The 18,929-nt window shown below is 43.2% G+C and overlaps 4 protein-coding genes across 4 annotated transcripts; 3 read left to right on the top strand and 1 right to left on the bottom strand.

Moving 5' to 3' along the window:
* Positions 1–452: 452 nt before the first annotated feature.
* Positions 453–5,722, top strand: LOC6534946 (venom acid phosphatase Acph-1). Its single transcript, XM_002095580.4, has 5 exons — positions 453–1,684; positions 3,355–3,453; positions 3,829–3,912; positions 4,440–4,598; positions 4,854–5,722. Exons 1-5 carry the CDS (start codon positions 1,523–1,525, stop codon positions 5,562–5,564), a joined length of 1,215 nt encoding a protein of 404 aa, XP_002095616.3. The 5' UTR covers positions 453–1,522; the 3' UTR covers positions 5,565–5,722.
* Positions 5,723–9,234: 3,512 nt separating this feature from the next.
* LOC6539432 (polycystin-2) lies at positions 9,235–11,649 on the top strand. Its single transcript, XM_002086286.3, has one exon. The coding sequence runs from the start codon at positions 9,323–9,325 to the stop codon at positions 11,501–11,503; it is 2,181 nt and encodes a 726-aa protein (XP_002086322.1). The 5' UTR covers positions 9,235–9,322; the 3' UTR covers positions 11,504–11,649.
* Positions 11,650–16,906: 5,257 nt separating this feature from the next.
* On the bottom strand, positions 16,907–17,559 carry LOC6539433 (cuticle protein 38). Its single transcript, XM_002086285.3, has 2 exons — positions 17,363–17,559; positions 16,907–17,303 (listed from the first exon to the last, which is right to left on the bottom strand). The coding sequence occupies exons 1-2, from the start codon at positions 17,540–17,542 to the stop codon at positions 16,953–16,955; spliced, it is 531 nt and encodes a 176-aa protein (XP_002086321.2). The 5' UTR covers positions 17,543–17,559; the 3' UTR covers positions 16,907–16,952.
* LOC26535654 (cuticle protein 38) lies at positions 17,232–18,288 on the top strand. Its single transcript, XM_015189661.2, has 3 exons — positions 17,232–17,318; positions 17,566–17,758; positions 17,814–18,288. Exons 2-3 carry the CDS (start codon positions 17,624–17,626, stop codon positions 18,174–18,176), a joined length of 498 nt encoding a protein of 165 aa, XP_015045147.2. The 5' UTR covers positions 17,232–17,318; positions 17,566–17,623; the 3' UTR covers positions 18,177–18,288.
* Positions 18,289–18,929: the final 641 nt, after the last annotated feature.

Genomic DNA, 18,929 nt, shown 5'->3' on the forward strand with positions numbered 1-18,929 from the left:
TTTTATTATTTTGCTTGCCCAATAAATCCAACTAAAATTATCTTTTTATGCTCGTTAAAGTAACACGATGTGTTTTTACTTTATTAAATAAATGGATTTACTTTTTGTTTATTACTTAAGCATCATATACGCAGTGTATACTTTCAGGCTACGCATATTCTAAGAAAAGTTCTTAGTTAAAATGTCTACTCAAACAATATTGGCATAGTTCTTAGCTTCGATTTAAAATTTTAAAAATGTTGCATTTTGATGTTACATATTTAATGTGATAATAATTCTACAAGCATAGTTCGGACCAAAAATATTATATTTCTCTGGAAAAAGATTGTAAAGATGTAAAGATTGTAAGATTCGTTTTTGGACATTTATTTAGAACATTTTAGCCTGCCCTCTCACTGAAAGTGCGCACATCCATCATATAACGTTTATTCGCTTCTATTTCAATTCAAACAGTTGGCATTTGAGGCTCCACTCACTTGAATCGGAAGTAACTCACAAAAAAGCAAAACAAATTCAAACAAAAGGGCAGTATGTAATTATACCAGATGGACATTGTGTTTCAAAAACTTCCAAACTTCAAAGCCGTAAATCAGATTCAGCCAAGCCCCAAAACCAATATATAATTCCGGCAATTAAGCAACGAGAATGGATAATGTTAAATTAACATATTGCCGGATCCAGCAGCTAACCGATTTATATCCAAAGTGTTTACACACGCAGTTTCGATGACAAATTCGTTGGTATTACGAGTTGGCGGCGGCGCTAAACTGCAAAAAAATAAGTAAGCGAAGCGAATCCGAAAGTTCATATAAATTAAAAGTCGCGGCCGCGTTTTAAAACGCCTCAATCGCTGCGGCACTGCGTCGGTGTCTGGGGTCTCAGCGCGGTCAAACATTCAAACATTTATTCGTACAAAAGAGTGCCCGCCACATACAATAGCAAATAACAAATGGAATAATAGAAGTAACAAGAGCGACGGTGACGAAAGCATTTGGCGATAATGGAACGATAAAAGAGCCAAACTCATGCCTTTTCTACTTCTGCAATCATATTTCCCCGCAGTCTGGCTAACGATAGTACACAAAGACAGTCGCGTGCGCCCTCGGAAAAGTCGAATGCCAAAGCCCAATATCGCCGTACCGCCAATCAGCATAGTATTTAGTCCACTGCAAACAGAAGATAGTGCTGGCCCTACACTCGGAAAAACCAGTGCCTTTAGTGGTTCAAAAACCCGTTCTCCACCCGCTCTGCAAACCAGCCAGTTCGTAACCCACTCGAAAACCCCAAAAAAGTAACAAAGTCAAAGCCAAGAGCGGCCCCAATGAGATAGTCTGCGATCTGTCTCAAGACCAACGCGACTACCAAAAACCAAATCCGAAGCCGTCGAAACCAGAACCAGCCCAAAGTGCAGGTTCGGCGACTCGAAGAATTTGAGAATCGGAGAATCTGAGAACCGGAGAATCTGAGAACCGGAGATCCGATCCCCTGACTAGCTCTACTCCTATAAAGCCCGGCCACCAAAATGCCGCGTTCGCATTTCACCCGAAGGCATTGTCTCGCGATGACGGGCGGACTAATTGCATCGGCGGTCATAATCTGGTGCGTCGCTCACTCGGCGGTCGAGTCGACGGCCAAGCTCTACGATCCCGCCGCAGATAAATCCACGCTCGAGCTGCTGCATGTGGTAAGTCGGATCAGTAATCGGAAAACAGGAAAACTAATATTAAATCGAATATAAATAACAGATGGAAGGTATCACTACACTTGCCGCACAACAGTAGATTTCAGGGGCATAAGGAAAACATCTGGGAGTGTGTGTGACAAAAGTGCCAGAACTAACGGGGTATCTAACATTCAAATCATAGAATACAATGATAAAAACATAAGTCGTATTTAATTTTATAGAGCTTCTATTAAATGTTTATCCCAGGAAAGCTTTCCGCACCAATTAACGCCGTTCTGAGTTATTCAGCGTCGGCATCATCGTCGCCACACAATTTCAGCTGATAACACACATTAATGTAGTCACTCTTAAATTTTGTTTACCGAATTGAGAAATTCTGGCATTGACATTTACGTAGCCAATAAAACCAGCATTTTGTTGATAAAGCATTTATATATAATCGCGTTAAGCGAAAGTGCAAGCGCAGGCTAATTTTTTTGTAGTCGCGAAAGCCTATAATTACGATTACACCACAGCTTAGCATTCTGTCAGCAGATAACACTCAGTTCGCTTGTTGAGTCGGACCATCAGTAGGGAAAGTGAACTAAGATATGTCGGTATAGCCGGTGGAATTGTCAAAAGTGGCTTTTCCCAGTATATCAGCTGTTTAGCCATTTATCTCTCTGAATTCATTCAGATACTTTGTACATATACATATAATCGCCGTGAGTTGCAGTCCGCGAAGAACAATCGCACGAAGTCAAGCGTAAATGTTTCTTTCGCTGAAAATATTTTTTTGTTTCGTATTTCAGTTAATAGATACTAGGTTTGTACATAAAAGCGTGTACCAAAAAGGCAGTGGCTGTGGAAACCTCAGCGAAACCAATTAAAGAACGTCATAAATAATTGTACTGTATTGTAAATATTTTGCTGTCTGTGATGCGCAATTGCTTTGTCAATTATTTTAAGTTATATTGAAATTAGATTTAATGCTATATATAATTTAAATAACAAAAGTATACAAAAACACATGACTTGCGGAATGCTTTACTCGCCTCGTCAATTTGTGTCGTTATTAATAAGTCCGCTAATTATTTTAAATAAACCTGAATAAAAGCAACAAAAACGCATAAATTATCAGTTCTTCCAAAATAACTCTTACTTTACTTTACTCGATTATACTCTTTGCTAACTCATTCGTCTTTCAAAGACCCACAGAAAAAATTAATTACAAAACCGCAATCAAAACAAACGAAAAACAGGCTTCCCAAATTAAACTTCGGCCAAAACCAGTCCGCAGTCAGTCGTAAAATAATATTATAAAATAAAGCTGCGACGCACTTTTGCTTTTTGTTTGAGCTCCGGCCATCCGCGATTGATTAACTGAAAACCCACATATAGGTTTTCAGATTGTCCGATCCAGATCCGAGATCTGACCTTAGAGAGGGACGCCTCTTATCAACACGAGCTATAGCAATCAAACCGAAAATACTTCCGCGGAAAACTGGGTCCGCACGGACTACAGAATCTTAGGCGTCACGTGACAAGTTTGTAAAACATTTCTGCTTGTCGATCGCTTGATAATGTAATACGAGTATATATACATATAAGTGTAAGACCAGCACACAGTACATACGTGGCGTGTGCGGTGAATCCGTTTACTAATAAAAAGTGTAATTGCCAAACTTCAGGTATTCCGACATGGACCACGAACGCCGGCGGATACGTATCCCAGGGATCCCTATGTAAATGAGACCTACTATCCCTTTGGCTGGGGACAAATAACAAATGTGAGTGGAGAAAAAGTTGTGCAGCGCAAACTTTCGCCTCGTCATCCCCATCCCCACCATCCCCGTTCCCGTTCCCGTTCCCATTCCCCGGCAAAGCATTTAAATAAATTGAAATGCAAATGTTTTTCCGGGAGAAGCGAGGAAGAGGGTGTGGCTGGGGCTGCATTAACATATACACATGCATATGTTTATGCAATTGCAAAAATGCAAGGCATTTATTATTTTATAACACTTCTCTCCATCTCTATCTCCGTCTCGGTCTCGGACCCCTCCCCGGAACCCCGCATCCCTGGATCTTGGCTCCCCACTTCCCTCGCCCGCTGGTGTTGTCTCACGTGCCATCCGCTCATGCCATGCAATAAATCAACGCTGCAGAATGGCAAACGCGAGCTGTTCAACATTGGTACTTGGCTGCGTAAGCGTTATGGCAAATTTCTGGCGCCCAACTACAGTCCCGATGTGAGTAAGCAGTCACTAACGAACCGAGAAGGCGCAACCCTTACACCCCTGCACAGAGAGAAATTTCTGATTACTAATTGGTCAATGGAAGAAGGGTATTTTCCTAGTTCGATAGAACAGAAATCATTCGCCACAATCTATAAGCTCGGAGCGCCAAATAGATTAGATTCCGAACTATCTTCTAGCCTAAATATAAACTAAAAAGTTATATGCCCAGGCTGCAAATAGCATTCATTGATTACATCCATTGATATTCGTTTTTTTTGTTATAGTTGTACATGCAATGTATTTACAAGTAAATCTAGTTTCTCTCTGTGTACCCTTACCATATTCCCCCATCACGTCCGTGGGGTTGCTGCCTGATAGTGCGGACGTTTACAAATTGCAAAGCTCAAGCGCGCTTGGCTCATCACTCAATTCCTTCTCTTCTCCTCTTGTTCTGTTTCTGTTTCTGCTTCTGCTCCTTGTGTTCTGGTTCTCCGCTTTCTCCATCACCGTTCCCGCCAACGCCCCCCTCCCCCCGACAGTCGGTCCACGCTCAGGCGACGGGGGTTCCACGGACCCACATGACCATGCAGACCGTTTTGGCCGCCTTCTTCCCGCCGAAAGGCACCGACATGGATTGGAATAGCCGGTTCAATTGGCAGCCCATACCTGTCTTCTCCCAGGAACTCAATGAGGATACGGTGCGTATACTTAATAACCGCGATGACTAATTAGAAGAATAGAATTGTATGTGTGTAGCGTAAATCTGTGTGCTGAATCAAACATTTATGCATTGAACATATGCTTTTAAATTCTGCACATTCCTGATTGAAAGATAAAACCGCATCATTACAAATTTAAATACCAGCTATTGCTATAAAATATTTAAGTCTTGAATGTTGACATTTATCTCCACAAAGAGTACGAATAATTTTGCCATTTTAACTATTATTCAGCTTCTACTGGTGCGGAAGCCTTGCCCGCGATACTTTGAGGCCCTAAACGAGGTCTACGAGTTGCCGGAGGTGAAAGCGGAAATCGAACCCTATCTGGAGATGTTCAAAGAGCTGGAAGAGCACACGGGTCTGAGCTTCAAGGAACCTGAGGACGTGCAGTCCCTATACTTGACTCTGCTCGCAGAACAGGAGTGGGGTCTGGAGTTGCCGGAATGGACGCACTCCTACTTCCCGGAGAAGCTGCAGTTCCTCGCCGAACAGAGCTACATTTACAACGTGTATACGCCTGAGATGCAGAAGATCAAGGGCGGACCCTTCCTCAAGAAAATGCTCGACGAGATGCAGCAGAAGAAGAACGGAACCCTGAAACCCAGTGGCAGGAAGCTCTTCATGTACGCTGGTCACGACTCGACAGTGGTGAACGTTCTTTCCGCCCTGAAGATCTGGGAACGCCAGATGCCTCGCTACTCCTCGATGATCATGTTTGAGCTGCACAAAAACAAGGAGACCGGCGACTACTGGGTGGAGATCTACTTCCGCAACGATCCCAAGGGCCAGGCTCAGAAGCTCACCCTGCCAGGGTGCGAGTTCCAGTGCCCCCTAGACAAGCTGCTCGATTTCGCCAAGGACGTTCTTCCCACGGAAGCCGATGACAAGAGGTGCGAGTCTCGCAATGAAGCCTTCATAGAGCCACCTCTCCGTGGGCCATAAGAACTGGAAAACAGGGGAAACAGAAATTCGTTATGGTGCTACACATCTCAGGGAACGGGACTGTCCAAAGTCCTAGAACAAGCCGTAATACATTAGTTAGGTCCATAGTTTAGCATAGGCCGAATAAAAGTGCGTTGAACATTTTCTGTCACTCTTAATAAAAGTTTTTTTATTAGTTTTTAAGGATTTGGTTGTGCGTCAATGCTTAGAATTAGTCATATTTGTATCCAACACAGAATAGTTATGACATGCTCAAAATGTTTTCAATTTTAATTTTATAAATAGAATTTATGGTGTGAATAGTGAGACATATATGAAGTTAATCTAGTGTTAATAAGTATTTTTTTAGAATGGCCCAATAAAATAATACAGATCCTATACAAATATTCAAATCTCGTTGGTACTTTTGAGAAAATTAAAAATTGTATTTGTTAATTAGGTCAAAATTCATATGAAGGAGTTGTGAGTTGTCCACCTATGTGTAGCAAGCATAGTTCTTAAAGTCTCTGATCGGGGTTCCAACTTGCCGTTCGACGTTTGCGCTCGGATATTGTCAGCCGGCGTCTTTTCCGCCCCATGTGGCAGCCAAGTTGGCTCATTTCCGCCTTGTGGCGACAGTCGAGTGCCGTCACTGCCATTGCCCAATAGGCCGCTTCCGCTTGGCCTTTGCCAGCGGCGAACGCAAACAACTTCCGCACTTGTTTAGCCAGTTGGATGCGCCGCGCCACTCCATCTTGGGTTCTATTTCTGTTTCAGTTCCTGCTGCCATCTCCACATCTCCCCATTTCCACAGCTCCACAGCTCCACATTTCGACATTTCCCCGCTGCCCGCTCATTTTTGCCAGGAGGTGACATTTTTCGCATTGCGGTTTACCATAAACTATTTCATTGGGGAGTGTTTTCCTCGCCCATTTCATTCCGGCTCGGCCCTAACCATCTGCTCGTTCTCCAGTTTGCCAGTTCGCCAGTTCGCCATTGTTTACTCGTGTGCGTTGCCATCGCTCTTCCACTTTTCCCGCTTTTCCTCTGCGTCTGTGTGTGGCAGTTTTTCCTGCCCTGTGTGTGTTAGTGTGTGCATATCTGTAAACTTTATTTGTCAACGGGACGCATATGTTGTGTGTTTGCCAAAAAATAAACGAATCCCCATGTAGCAAGTCGGGCATTCCCAATTGCATTCAGCTCGTGTGTTTGTTGCTCCTTTTAATTATACCCGTTACTCGTTTAGTAAGTGTGTATGCTAGGTTCTTTGAAAAGTATGTAACAGGTAGATGGATGCGTTTTCGTCTCTATAAAGTGTGTATATTATTGATCAGGATCTATAGCTGTCTGTATCTGTTAAAAATCGGACTCTTAATACTAAGTTCATTGGAATTGCATTCAATATCTCACTTTCATATCTCCATCTATCTAGTGCTTTTCTATCTGAGTAACGGGTATCTAATAGTCGCGACACTCGACATAGCGGTCTCTCTTGGTTTATCTTAATTTAATTTTCCGCAGAGGGGGAGTGGTGAGTGTGTGTGGGTGGGCGTCTGACAAATCTATAAGTGCATGTGCTAAGCGCGTAATATTTCGATGATTAATGGCAAGCAGAGCGAAGGGGAGTTGCAGCATACGCCATGTGGGCACCGATTTTGACTGGGTGCCCGTCTTTAGAGAGATGACTGTAAGTGAGTAGGGGTTAACCATTTAAAAGGCAAAATACCAGAAGTACCCAGCTAAGAGTAATGGTCCCATAATTAATTAGGGATATTTTTATAGTTACCAGGAAGAGGCTAAATGCAAAGTTGAATTAACCAAAGCCCATGCATTTAGATAGGAAGTATTTAGCATAACTATTAACCCTATTATGCAGTTCCTTGTGGCAGTAGATCCGCACTTGCCACACCCCAGTAGCCACGGGAACGAGACATATGCCAGGGTCCACAAATCTACTTACAGCACACTGAAGATTCAGTTTCAGCCTCAGCTTCAGTTTCATCTCCGGCTCAGTCAAAAAAGTTTGGAATGGCGAGCAAACTTTTGTGCGGGCTAAGTGCAAGTCTTAGGGAAGTTGGCCATTTTTTGCCCGACTGCCACTGAGACACAAGAAATAGGAGCGGCCAGTTGGGCCGAAGTTTCCTCTGAGCCGCTGCACTTCTGCCTCGCATCTTTCTGCGGTCAGCTTACTAACGACTTTTCGATACGGACCGAGAACAGCTAAAACTTTTGTGCTTGGCCTAGGAGATAAAATGCTCCGATTGGCGGGGGCTGCGAAATGGAGAAAATGGAGGTGGCACCCTGGATGGGCGGGCACACCTGATCCTCCGCTTAGTGCCGATGAGGAGCCGGGGGAGCAGTGCCGGGTGGTCGGGTGGCATGCATATTAGTAAGCTGCACAAATGTTTGCCAGCAAACAAAGTGGCAGGATGCCGGCGCTCGGAGTCGGATGCCGTGTAGTTCAGTCTATTAAAAGGCACAATGGACTTCCTCCCCTGAAACCCCGGATCCGAAGAGGGCACGGGGCATGTGATGCTTCATTTCCGCTTCCCCAAGGAATGCACAGATGGTGCACAGAGATTATTTTCCTTTGACTCGAAGTACTGAAATTATTTATACAAAATTTATTTTGTAACTTACCCAGTAATCAGTACGGATTTGATATTATACGTGCCCAATGGAATCAATAGTAATTAAATTTGCTAGCGCAAACAAAATACACCAAATTAGACAATAAACACATCAAACTGACAAAAAATAGCTTTTCTTTCCATTAAAACATTTTATAATTAAGTTTAACACTAGATTTTATGATTTTTACTATTTTCTTTCTCTGCAAGGAGAGTGAAAGCTTTCCTCACTCAAACTGTTTGCCGTTTAGTTTCGCATAAAGTGTAGTCTGCCCTGTAAAATGCATAAATCTTTGTTGGCACTGGAGCTCGCCTCATTCGCAGATTCTCGGTCCTGCGTCCTTCATCCTACGTCCCAGGACCTGTATCCTGGATGCTGCAAGCTGAAAGCTGGCTGGTGGGGCTTTAGCCCCCGTCTTACATACTTTTCCGCCTGCAGTTGCTTGGGCGTCTTGTTTGTTGCACGTTTCATTTGTCAAAAAAGGTTTAGGAATTTTATTGCCAGCCCCAGCTCTGAGAGCCCAGTGGCTTCATGGGGCTAGGGGGTCATATCCTCGCAGGCGGTAAGTGGTGGTGCATCTGCTGCACTTGTCGGCTGCCCTAAGTGGCAACTGCTGGGAGCCCATTGAAGTGCCACTGATAGCACAATAATTTGTACAGGGCTTGCACCCGACAAGGACATAGAAATGCAAGGTTAACTAACTACCGGCAGGCCAGTGAAATTAAAGCGGGTTAAGGCTTCTTGGTCGTACTATTCAGAACCAATTTGTGGAGACTTCACGTTCTATAGCATAACTCGATTTAGAAGGCCGACTAATCTTAAAGATTTTTGTATATAAGAATGTGTATCCATATGTACAATCCAGCACGTGAAAAAATATTATATTTTCTGATAAATCTTTATATCGTTAAAGTCAAAATAACCGAACGATTGGTACCTTCGGAACCTGAAGTTGGGAGTGAAAGTTTGTATGTGCAACAGGGTAATACAATGTGTCTAAACAGTTCAATTAAAGAATTGTGCACTTAAAACTGGGACTGCAAAACTAAAGCAGCCAAAGAACCCTATCTTAAACTGTCAAAGGAGTTCTTACTCATGTGATTTGTATAGATGCTTATAGGGGCTTAAGTGAGACTTGAAAAAGATCAATGGCGAAGAGGTTCAGTAACATCATCTTCTACCTGACCCTGATAATCATAGCCCTCTGTGGGGCCTGCCTCTGGATGTTCTCGGGCTTCCGTCACGAGGATGGCAAGTTCAACATGATTCTGGTGGCGTTCTTGGCAGTTACTTTACTTCAGATCCTGATCCTAACGCCCATCAAGTTCACAATTATGTCCCTGGATGCCGCCTTCTGGCCAGCACATCAAGCCCCGGAGACTGCCGATGAGAATGCCAAGGTGGACACGTTGATGGACGAGCTGAGACTGCACCTCCGGACGCTACGGAGTGAACTGATGATCACGGAGAGGCATCGAAACGAGAAGGTCAACCTGAAGTATCGGCTGATCACCCAGGAACTCTGGCTCACAGGCAAGCTGTTCCTGGTTTACTTCTTAGTGGCCTTGGCTTTCTTCGACGAGTTGCTGTACTTTAACACAGAGGCCACGCACATCCTCTTCCAGTATAGTCATGGGAATACGTTCGGACTACTGAGTGTGAGCAATGTGCCAGATATCTATTTATTTGTGGTCACCTCCTTGGTGATGGCCTTTACGGATGGCAAGAACACCAGTGGCGGAGCTCCATGGATCCATGCGGAGGGCACTAGACTACTGGGCGTGGTGAGGCTAAGGCAGCTGAGGACGGAGAGCAACCGATTGGGTCTATCGCTTCCCGAGTTCACCGAGCGGGAGTTCGCTGAGAGCTGGGCACTGCCCTACGAAAGGGTTCCCTACACGGACAAGTACTGGCCCATCTACACACCCTGGCTGCCGCCTGGGACTCGGGACAACTTAATTCTGGGCATCAACCACGTGGGGCATATGTTCAACTATCCGGAATCGAAGGGCTACACGGTCCTGCTCTCGGACACCCGCCATAGAAGCCTAAAAATTATTGAGTACCTGATGAAAAAGAACTGGCTGGATGCGAATACGACGGCTTTGTTTATGGACTTCAGCTTGTACAACGCGGATGCCAACACCTTTACCGTGTGCACCTTGTGGGTGGAGAAGTTTCCCTACCAATATCCTAAAGGCCACATGAGGGTCGAGAGTCACACGTTTATAGAGCAGCTGAGGGAGTTCTCGATGTTCGGAATGTTAATGGTGTTTATCTTTGCCGTCACGTGGGTGCAGTTCACCAAGGCGTTCTTCGTGAAGGTCTGGTACGATCCTCGACAGCTGAAGACACTGTGGGTCATGGTGGATGCAATGATCGTGATACTCAGCCTCGTAGTGGGGGTGGTCATGGCGGTGCGGGATAACTTGGTTCAAAGGATGATCAAGAAAGTTGAAATCGCCGTTGTGGTGGACTTTCTGGACTTTCGGCAGCCGGAGCAACTCTCCTACATTGAGGATGTGGTCACGGGCTTGACTGTGGCCCTGGTGACTATGCGCTTGTGGAAGGTGATGCAGTTTTCCGCCACCTTCCAAATGTTTACCAAGACAATCTCCATGGCGTGGCAGGCGCTGCTCTGCACCTTCGTAATAACCGGCATTTTCATCATCGCAATTGGCATTGCGACGGTCACCATTAATGGCAACTATACCAGTAACTTCAGGGATTTCCCCAAGGGCATTGTTACGGTCACCTGCTTCGCTTTTGGCTATACGAATGTGATCTACCCTCCGGATATCTTTTACGGCGGAGAGTGGCTGGGCATCTTATTGTATACCATAATGGGCTTTGTGGTCAAGTATATGCTGATCAACTTGATTGTTTCCATGATGAGGGATCAGATGGCGAGTGTCAAGGCGGATAGGGATAAGAAAGTAATGCAGCGCATAACGTTCTGGCAATTCCTGCGCGTTGAATATGCCGACTCCATTAACTTTATCGTAAGACTGTTCCACTGCCAAAGGGGGTACCAGCGAAAGAATCGCACAGTTTCACAGAATATCCAACGCAAACTGGATTACATTGAGCTTATGCGACGAAAGACTAAGATAAGGCCAATTTATTCCGAGAAAATCTATGTTAAGCCGGTAAACAAGGAACTGGCTCAGATGAAATACAGGGAGCGGATCGAGCGAACCTTTGCTTTGGCCGCCATTCTCCACACCCAAATGGAGCTAATTGAGAGGCTCATGTTCGGCGACGAAGATGGAAACCTGCCTAGCCTAGACCAGGATGAAGACCAGGTCCCGGAGACTTCGAAGGACTAACGAAAGATGGCGTAATCGCAGTTTATACCATGCAAGAGATTTTAGCAAAATGGATAAGGGATCCGACCTCTTACATACCTTAAAGATTAAAATATGATAAGGGTACAGTAGTATCTTCTTTAATGATAAAATATCTAAGAAGCTAATAACTTAAAACTCGTATAATGAAGTATGGTAGTGATTTTGAAACCCTTTCGGCGCAGTTGAAACAAAATATCTGCCCAAGTCCCCAATAGTTAAATACTACTTAAAATACTTTTGCAGGATTCCTCCTCGTCCTTGCAGTTTTGTGATTTTTTGTTTATGTCACGGCTAAATAATTATGCGCAAACAGGCAAAACTTTTGACTTCAAAAGGCTTTTAGGGCAATTTGGCGCTTGCTTTGTTCGGCCTGTTTGCTATCCGAGAATTCTGGCTGAGCTCCAAGAACCCGAACCAAATGACTTTTAAAAGGGGGAGTGGCACAGCCCTTACTATTGTTATGAAGTAAGCAAATAAAAATTTAATACTGCAAGCTTTTAGGCCGAGCCGCGACTGCAAAACTATTCGCTATTCGCTGCGAAATCTGAGCTAAATGCTAGCTCTAAGAAGGACCTGGGCAAACATTGTCGAGCACATCCTGTAAACTAAACAATTGTCAAAAGTTCGAGTCCTTTTTCTATCAGCATCAGCCCACAGACAGATAGTCTGGCAAGTGTTTTTCTATATATTTTCTGTGGTACTTACGTCACTAGGGGGATTGGGGAAAACTTTTATAATTATTAGCAACAAATGAGCAGTGACAGAGCGCTTCTGCCGTGACTGTAACTTTCCAGGATTTTCCACATTCTGGCTCCTTTCCTTTTATTTGCAGTGCCCAGACGGCAGAAATCACAAATGATCCCCGCCCTCAATTTAAAAGTTTTAACTACCTGACTGTTTCTCCATTTTCCTCGGTGAGGGTGTGTGTGTGTGCGTGTGCGTGTGTGGCTGTGTGTTAGCCGAAGACAAACGGTAAAAGAAAGAGTGGCCAAATCAAAAGCCGTGTGCATTTTCCCCTGAGTCTGTTTTAGTAGACCAGTGAGTTACCCGAAAAGTTTTTAATTTTTGATCGCTTTTTGTATGGCCCCACAATCAGCGCCCAAAAGTATGCATTGGTACTGCTGGCTTACGAAAGCTGGCTGTTATGAGACATTGTGGGCAAAGAATATACATATGTACACACATGTGTATGTTAGCTTCACTGCGTAGCAAACTTCTAACGAAAATCAAATACCCTCTGTTTTGGTTTTGAAATTAAAATTAAACAATTTTAAAGTAATTTAAAACATTTATATTCGACATGGTATTCAGATGTCGACGAAGAGTAAGATCAGCCAACAATCCTGGGAAAAGAGCACATGCAACCATCTACAAGCAGGATGAATCCCTAAATGCGATATCCATAAGTCGTTTACCTGGTAAAGACTTTAAAAATAAAGTCATATTAAATATAAAAAGCTTCTCGTCTTTCGATGTCCTTCTAAAAATTCTTTACTAAAAAAAATAAAAACAACAACGACATCCGATTTACGCGACCAAACAAAAAGCCGATGGACTGTGGTCTCGGATAAGAAGATGAGATTGATAAAGCCCTTGAAAGCTATATGTAGATATAGGAAGGTGTAGCATGGATGATTCGGACCCACTGAAAACTCTGCCTTGAAGAATAATGTCTCTACAATTCCAATAAGTTTCCTCCGAAAATTAAAGTCGGTGAATAGGAGGTGCTCAATGAGCTCTAAAGTAATCTACAAGAATCTGATTTAATTGCTATCGAAGAGGAACGGGCCATTAAGGACTGGATAAAATCGAAGGGGTTCAGCGAACCTCACAGCAATATATAAGATAAGCTATGAAGTCTAGCCAGAGACCATGAAAAGAATTCCGAAGAAACTGAACCTTGTTATAGCTAACCATCGAAAGGCCACCATAGTTATCAGTTAGACTAGAAATGACCAAACAACAAGGCGAATTGCAAGTTGGATCAAAATGATTTGAGTATATCATAATGAGACATCTAAAATAATACTTTAATAATAATAAAGCTGAGAACAGGTTCGTGATAAATTCCATTATTAATTTAGAAACCTTTTTTATTATTTTTTGTATTATTATTTTTGTTTTAGGAAGATGCAGCAACTGGCAATACCTGCCCTTCGGAGATATCTAACAAACAAGTTTCCCGACCTCTTTCCTATACTCTCTTAAAATTACATCTCTTTGGTCTGAAAGCTCTTGCCAAAGAGAAGTGCTGAATGGAAGTCCTGTTCCTCGAAAGAGAGCCAGCATCGTCCTGCGCTTTTGGGTTAAAGTTTCCTGCCACAGCATTCGTGGCAGGATTTAATTCATACCTCGAGTGCCGTGTCCTCGGTGTTCAGCCAAGGTTAAGTGCTGGTGCAGCGCCAAACGCGTCACTCCTCGGGTCGTGAGTCCTGAGTCCTGAATCCCTTGGAGGAGTGCGTGTAGGAGTTTTCCCTCCGCTTGGGGTTCGTCGTTTCCTTTTCTTTTGGTTTTATGTTTCCCGCCACTTTGGCACGAATCTTCCCACCGAAAAAATAATGTCCCCATGTTCCCAGCCCAAAGAAGGAGGCCTCATAAACAATTGCCTGGAAATATAATACATCGGCTCTTTGTGCTGGTCCCTCGAACTTTTGCTTAGCCTTTAATCCCCGTTGAGAAAAGGAGCCCGCAGATTGAAATATTTTCCTCACTGGCGTGAATGAACCGCGGGCGAATTAAGTAAATGGCGTTGACTCCCACGTAAAAAACAGAAGAGCCACCCACAATACGGCATAATTAGACATTGTCACGCCCAGCAAAAAGGTATCTGCATGTAAATGACTTGCACAACATTTTAAAGTCTCGCTGACCTTTGGAGAATCATTTTTTAAACCCAAAAACTCCCCACTAAAACCGAAACCTGTTTAATTTACCCGACACGTTTCTTGGCCTTAAACTTTTTGCCTACATTTTTTGGGGGTGAAACGCCTACAATGGACACCTGCGATGGCCATAAGCAAAAACAAAGCAGTGCAAGAAAAATTGAGGCAATCAAAAATGCAAATGTCACTACGTGAATTGTTAAATCGCAGGACAAATCCGTTCTCCAAAACGAACCCTAGGGGCTCCAAATGTGGGCGGGACCAATAAATCTGCCCGCAATTCCAGCGAGCATTAATTCACTTTTACGTATATATTCCGGTTTATTTATCGCACAAAGTTAATTGCCAGGCCGTGCTCTCTATTAATCATATTCTATAATTTGTTTAGCATAATTAGCCATATAGATAGACGCACAATGGGCGCGATTAGTCCCATTTTCGGGGCATTAGGCCAAAGATAGCCTTGCGTTCTGGATCATTAGCCAAGTCGCAGAATTTGGTCAGCAAGTATTCAATTTGGGTACACCCCTAGGTTTTTTCTGTATTTCAAAGAAGCCACTATATTTAAAGCTCATAATGACTAATTAGTCATTACTTGAAAAGTTATTGGTGAGTTCCTATAATAGCTAGTTTACAAGTCTATACTAACAAATATTTTCGTATATATGATGGTAGCCGATTTATTTTAAGTTCAGATGGATAAAGAAAATAATTAAACACATCCTTCATTGTTTACCCGAGTAATGCTTTTTCATAATCAAATTAAGGGGCAAACAAGGAAATTAGCTTAGCAAACATTTGTTGGCTCTTGTAGCAAAGCTGGTGTTTCGTTCCGTCGCATCCTGCATCACATTTCATGTTGCAGCCAAGTCAAACATTAAGCGAAATGTCGCTGGCCATTATTCAACCATTTTGCGCCTTGTCGGCAAACAAAATTACCAGCCAGCAGAAAACATATACCGACTGACAAACAAACAGCTAAAAAGAAGAAGGCAGCCGAAACGGGCAAGAAGAACTCATAAAGTTTGGTAACTATGCTCTGGCCTCTCGGAGCAGGGTAACAAATTTTGAATCCGAATGTAGTAACTTCGTCTTAGCCTGCGCCACACACTTTTTATTTACTCTATCGGGTTTTCCGCTAAAAAACGGTTATTTTATTTAATATTTTATATTTAATAGCCCCTATTAAGTGTACGTTACGTTCCTTTCAATTTTTATTTTTTAACTGAGAGTGATTCGGTTGCAAAAATAGCATTAATTACACGTTCCAACTTTCTAACTTGATTATCAGAGTAAACGCATCAGAACTTAGTGTTTTATTGACTTATTTAACTAAAAATATATTTTTATATCATAATCTCATACTTTTCACTATTGTCATTTTAAGCCCATACAACTCTTTATTATTTTATAAATGGTTATCGAGAGTATGTAGGCATTCGGTCCGGGAAAGAAAAAAATATTTGTAAGCCCCCTCTTTCACAGGAGCTGGTTTTTTAATGCAAATTTCGTGTAAAGTTGGGAGACTTTTCGCTCCCGGATTTCCACAGTCGAGGTTGTGTAGCATTTTCCTTGTTTTTGCCATTAACAGCAATTACAAAATGGCAAACAAAACACAACCGACAAAGAAGGGGCGTGGACGTTGGCCAAGGGCAAACTTTTAATTATTTAGACGAGAGAGAGTTTACACTTTTTCTAACACTTTTTGCAAATATTTTTGTTGGTGGCAGTTGCAGATTTTTCGGTTGTAGCGTGACTTGGTGACCTGGTAGGTAAACGTCAATATACAGCGAGTTTGTTGCGCTTCGGAATTATTGCTTTTTCTGTTTCGGTAATCACGAGTTCTAACTAATCAAATTAAAGGCAGGCCATGAAGAGGAAACGCACCCACGAAAAAGGGAAAAGAAGCGCCAACGCGCAAATCCTTGAGGACGTGGGGATTTCCAGCCCGTGGCAGGCGATAACATATATGCCGGGGATTTTTCCGGCTCTTCTTTTGGCTTCTGGCAGCTGGCAAGGCACTGCCATCTCCTATCTGAACGCGCGAACGCAAAAATGGCTATTTAAATTGTGCATCAATGCATGAAATGCGCCATGAAAGCGTTTTAGATAAGCGGAGAGCCGAAACTAGCAAAAACCATGTGCCCACGGAAAAATGGCTGGATCACGCAAAAAAAATGACAGAAAATGTATTTGCTTATAGTCGATTAGCTGTTGCTATATACGTTTTACAAAAAATTGGTTCTACCCAAATAATCTCTTAAAATCCAATAAGTACGCGGAAAACAAATATTTCTTATTGCCAATTAATATCACATCATCTTAGTTCTAAATGAACCGTAAGAGATCCGACGTAATATATATTTAAGTTCTATTGTCGTTTATCGCATGAAAGACATAAAACAAGAGAAAAACCCCAGGAAAGCGTAATCAACCGTTAGTTAATCCTATAAGCATATTCTTATTAAGGATTATTATATCTAATTTAAAAAATTTATACTAAATTTGTATTTTTATTTTGTCCTAGGTGATCACAGGTTGATAACTTAGATGAGGAGAGGTGCAGGAGCAGCGGCGTAGCTCAGAGGTGCGGAGTAGGCCAAAGGCGAGGAGTAGGCCAAGGGAGCAGCCAAAGGAGTAGCTAATGGAGCTGCCAGAGGAGCAGCAGCGTACTTGGCCCCTACTGGAGCAGCCACGGGAGCAATCACAGGAGCGGCGGCGATTCCATTGAAGTTCCTGGTGATCACCTGGCTGCTGGTGGCGGTCACAACTGGAGCGGGAGCAGCTACCACGACAGCAGGAGCAGTGTAAGCCAGGGGAGCAGAGTAGGCCAAAGGTGCACCCAGGAGTCCAGGCTTGGCAGCAGCACAGGCAACGAGTGCGAGGACGACGACGGCCTGTGAATAAATCAGGTTGGTTAGTTTAATCCTTTGAGGGTCCTTTCTCAAGAACATACGTATTTGAGCATGGTGGTATATTTCGTTGTTTTGCTTCTTCGGAAGGCTAGAAACTGTTTGATATCCCACTGCTCTTCGTGGAGCATATTTATACACGAATGTCTGCTCAGCTCTGACTCATGATCGCACGCATTCAGTTCATTTAAATGCTGTGACAGTCTCCCGTTACCATTTACCATTTACCATTTGCACTTTGCCGTAGTTTATGTGATTTCCCACTGCTGAGTGCAGAATGTGGAATAACTCTTGGTGGCCACTGAATGCGATGGCCTGAGGTCACAGACGCAGTCCCGATTCGGCGTATAAATAGTGGTGTAAAATGTGTTGAACGGCATCAGACAAGTTCAAGTTTTCGATCCGAAAGCACCAGATCAATAATCAAAATGTTCAAATCCGTAAGTTTAAAAACTTAACTTGCTGCCTTGTTTACTAATTGTATTCTATTCACAGGCTGTTGTGTTCCTGGCTATCGTTGCCTGCGCATCTGCCAAGCCTGGACTCCTGGGTGCTCCATTGGCCTACACTGCTCCCCTGGCTTACACTGCTCCTGCTGCCGTGGTAGCTGCTCCCGCTCCAGTTGTGACCGCCACCAGTAGCCAGGTTTTCGCCAGGAACTACAATGGAATAGCCGCTTCTCCGGTGATTGCTCCCGTGGTGGCCAAGTACGCGGCTGCTCCTCTGGCTGCTCCTCTAGCTGCTCCTCTAGCTGCTCCAATAGCTGCTCCTCTGGCTGCTCCCTTGGCCTTCTCCTCGCCTTTGGCCTACTCCGCACCTCTGAGCTACGCCGCTGCTCCTGCTCCACTTCTTATTTAAATTTCAAAGCTGTGATCACCTATTACAACGATAATAAATTGAGACAAATCTAGGTACTATCAATTAAGATATTCTTTTTAAATACGCAACATAAACATTTATGACCAATTTACTTACATTTTCATGTTCATTTTCAAATTCATGGGCTATCAGATACCTCTTACTTAGCTAGCGGAGGTGGAATGAAGAATAAGAAATGCAAGTAGCGAAGCGACATTTTACAGGAATGCACTATAGCGCCACCTAACGACGGCAACATTTATTAATTACAAACCTTTATTGTCTTTGACTGTGGTTGCTAAATTAATTAGTTGCTAAATTCTAAATTCTAAAGTATTGGAGTGGTTTCGCTAGCTTATGCATGCTGTCTTTAATGAGACAATACGGTCCCTACTATGTTTTTACAACTCCCACAAACCGCCCAAAACTGTCAGGCCTTTTGATAAATGTTTTGATATTTTTTATACACGTTACTCGTAGAGTAAAAGGGTATAATAAATTCGTTGAAAAGTATGTAACAGGCAGAAGGAAGCTTTCCCGACCATATAAAGTATATACATATATTCTTCATCAGGATCAATAGCCGAGTCAATCTGGCCATGTCCGTCTGTCCGTATGAACGTCGATATCTCAAAAACTTTGAAAGCTAGGAAGTTCAGATTCAGCATACACTGACTCCAGCGACATAGAAGCAGCGCAAGTTTATCGATTCATGTTGCCACGCCCACTCTAACGCCCAAAGCTACCACGCCC

Source organism: Drosophila yakuba, chromosome 3L, assembly GCF_016746365.2.
Source record: "Drosophila yakuba strain Tai18E2 chromosome 3L, Prin_Dyak_Tai18E2_2.1, whole genome shotgun sequence".
Taxonomy (NCBI): Eukaryota; Metazoa; Arthropoda; class Insecta; order Diptera; family Drosophilidae; genus Drosophila; species Drosophila yakuba.

Coding starts and splice junctions, on each gene's coding strand:
- LOC26535654 (XM_015189661.2), top strand. CDS start 17,624: ATGCGATGGCCTGAGGTCACAGACGCAGTCCCGATTCGGCGTATAAAT. Junction 17,759..17,813: donor TAATCAAAATGTTCAAATCC/GTAAGTTTAAAA, acceptor TTCTATTCACAG/GCTGTTGTGTTCCTGGCTAT.
- LOC6539432 (XM_002086286.3), top strand. CDS start 9,323: ATGGCGAAGAGGTTCAGTAACATCATCTTCTACCTGACCCTGATAATC.
- LOC6534946 (XM_002095580.4), top strand. CDS start 1,523: ATGCCGCGTTCGCATTTCACCCGAAGGCATTGTCTCGCGATGACGGGC. Junction 1,685..3,354: donor CGCTCGAGCTGCTGCATGTG/GTAAGTCGGATC, acceptor GCCAAACTTCAG/GTATTCCGACATGGACCACG. Junction 4,599..4,853: donor AGGAACTCAATGAGGATACG/GTGCGTATACTT, acceptor ACTATTATTCAG/CTTCTACTGGTGCGGAAGCC.
- LOC6539433 (XM_002086285.3), bottom strand. CDS start 17,542: ATGGTAAATGGTAACGGGAGACTGTCACAGCATTTAAATGAACTGAAT. Junction 17,304..17,362: donor ATACCACCATGCTCAAATAC/GTATGTTCTTGA, acceptor ATTTATTCACAG/GCCGTCGTCGTCCTCGCACT.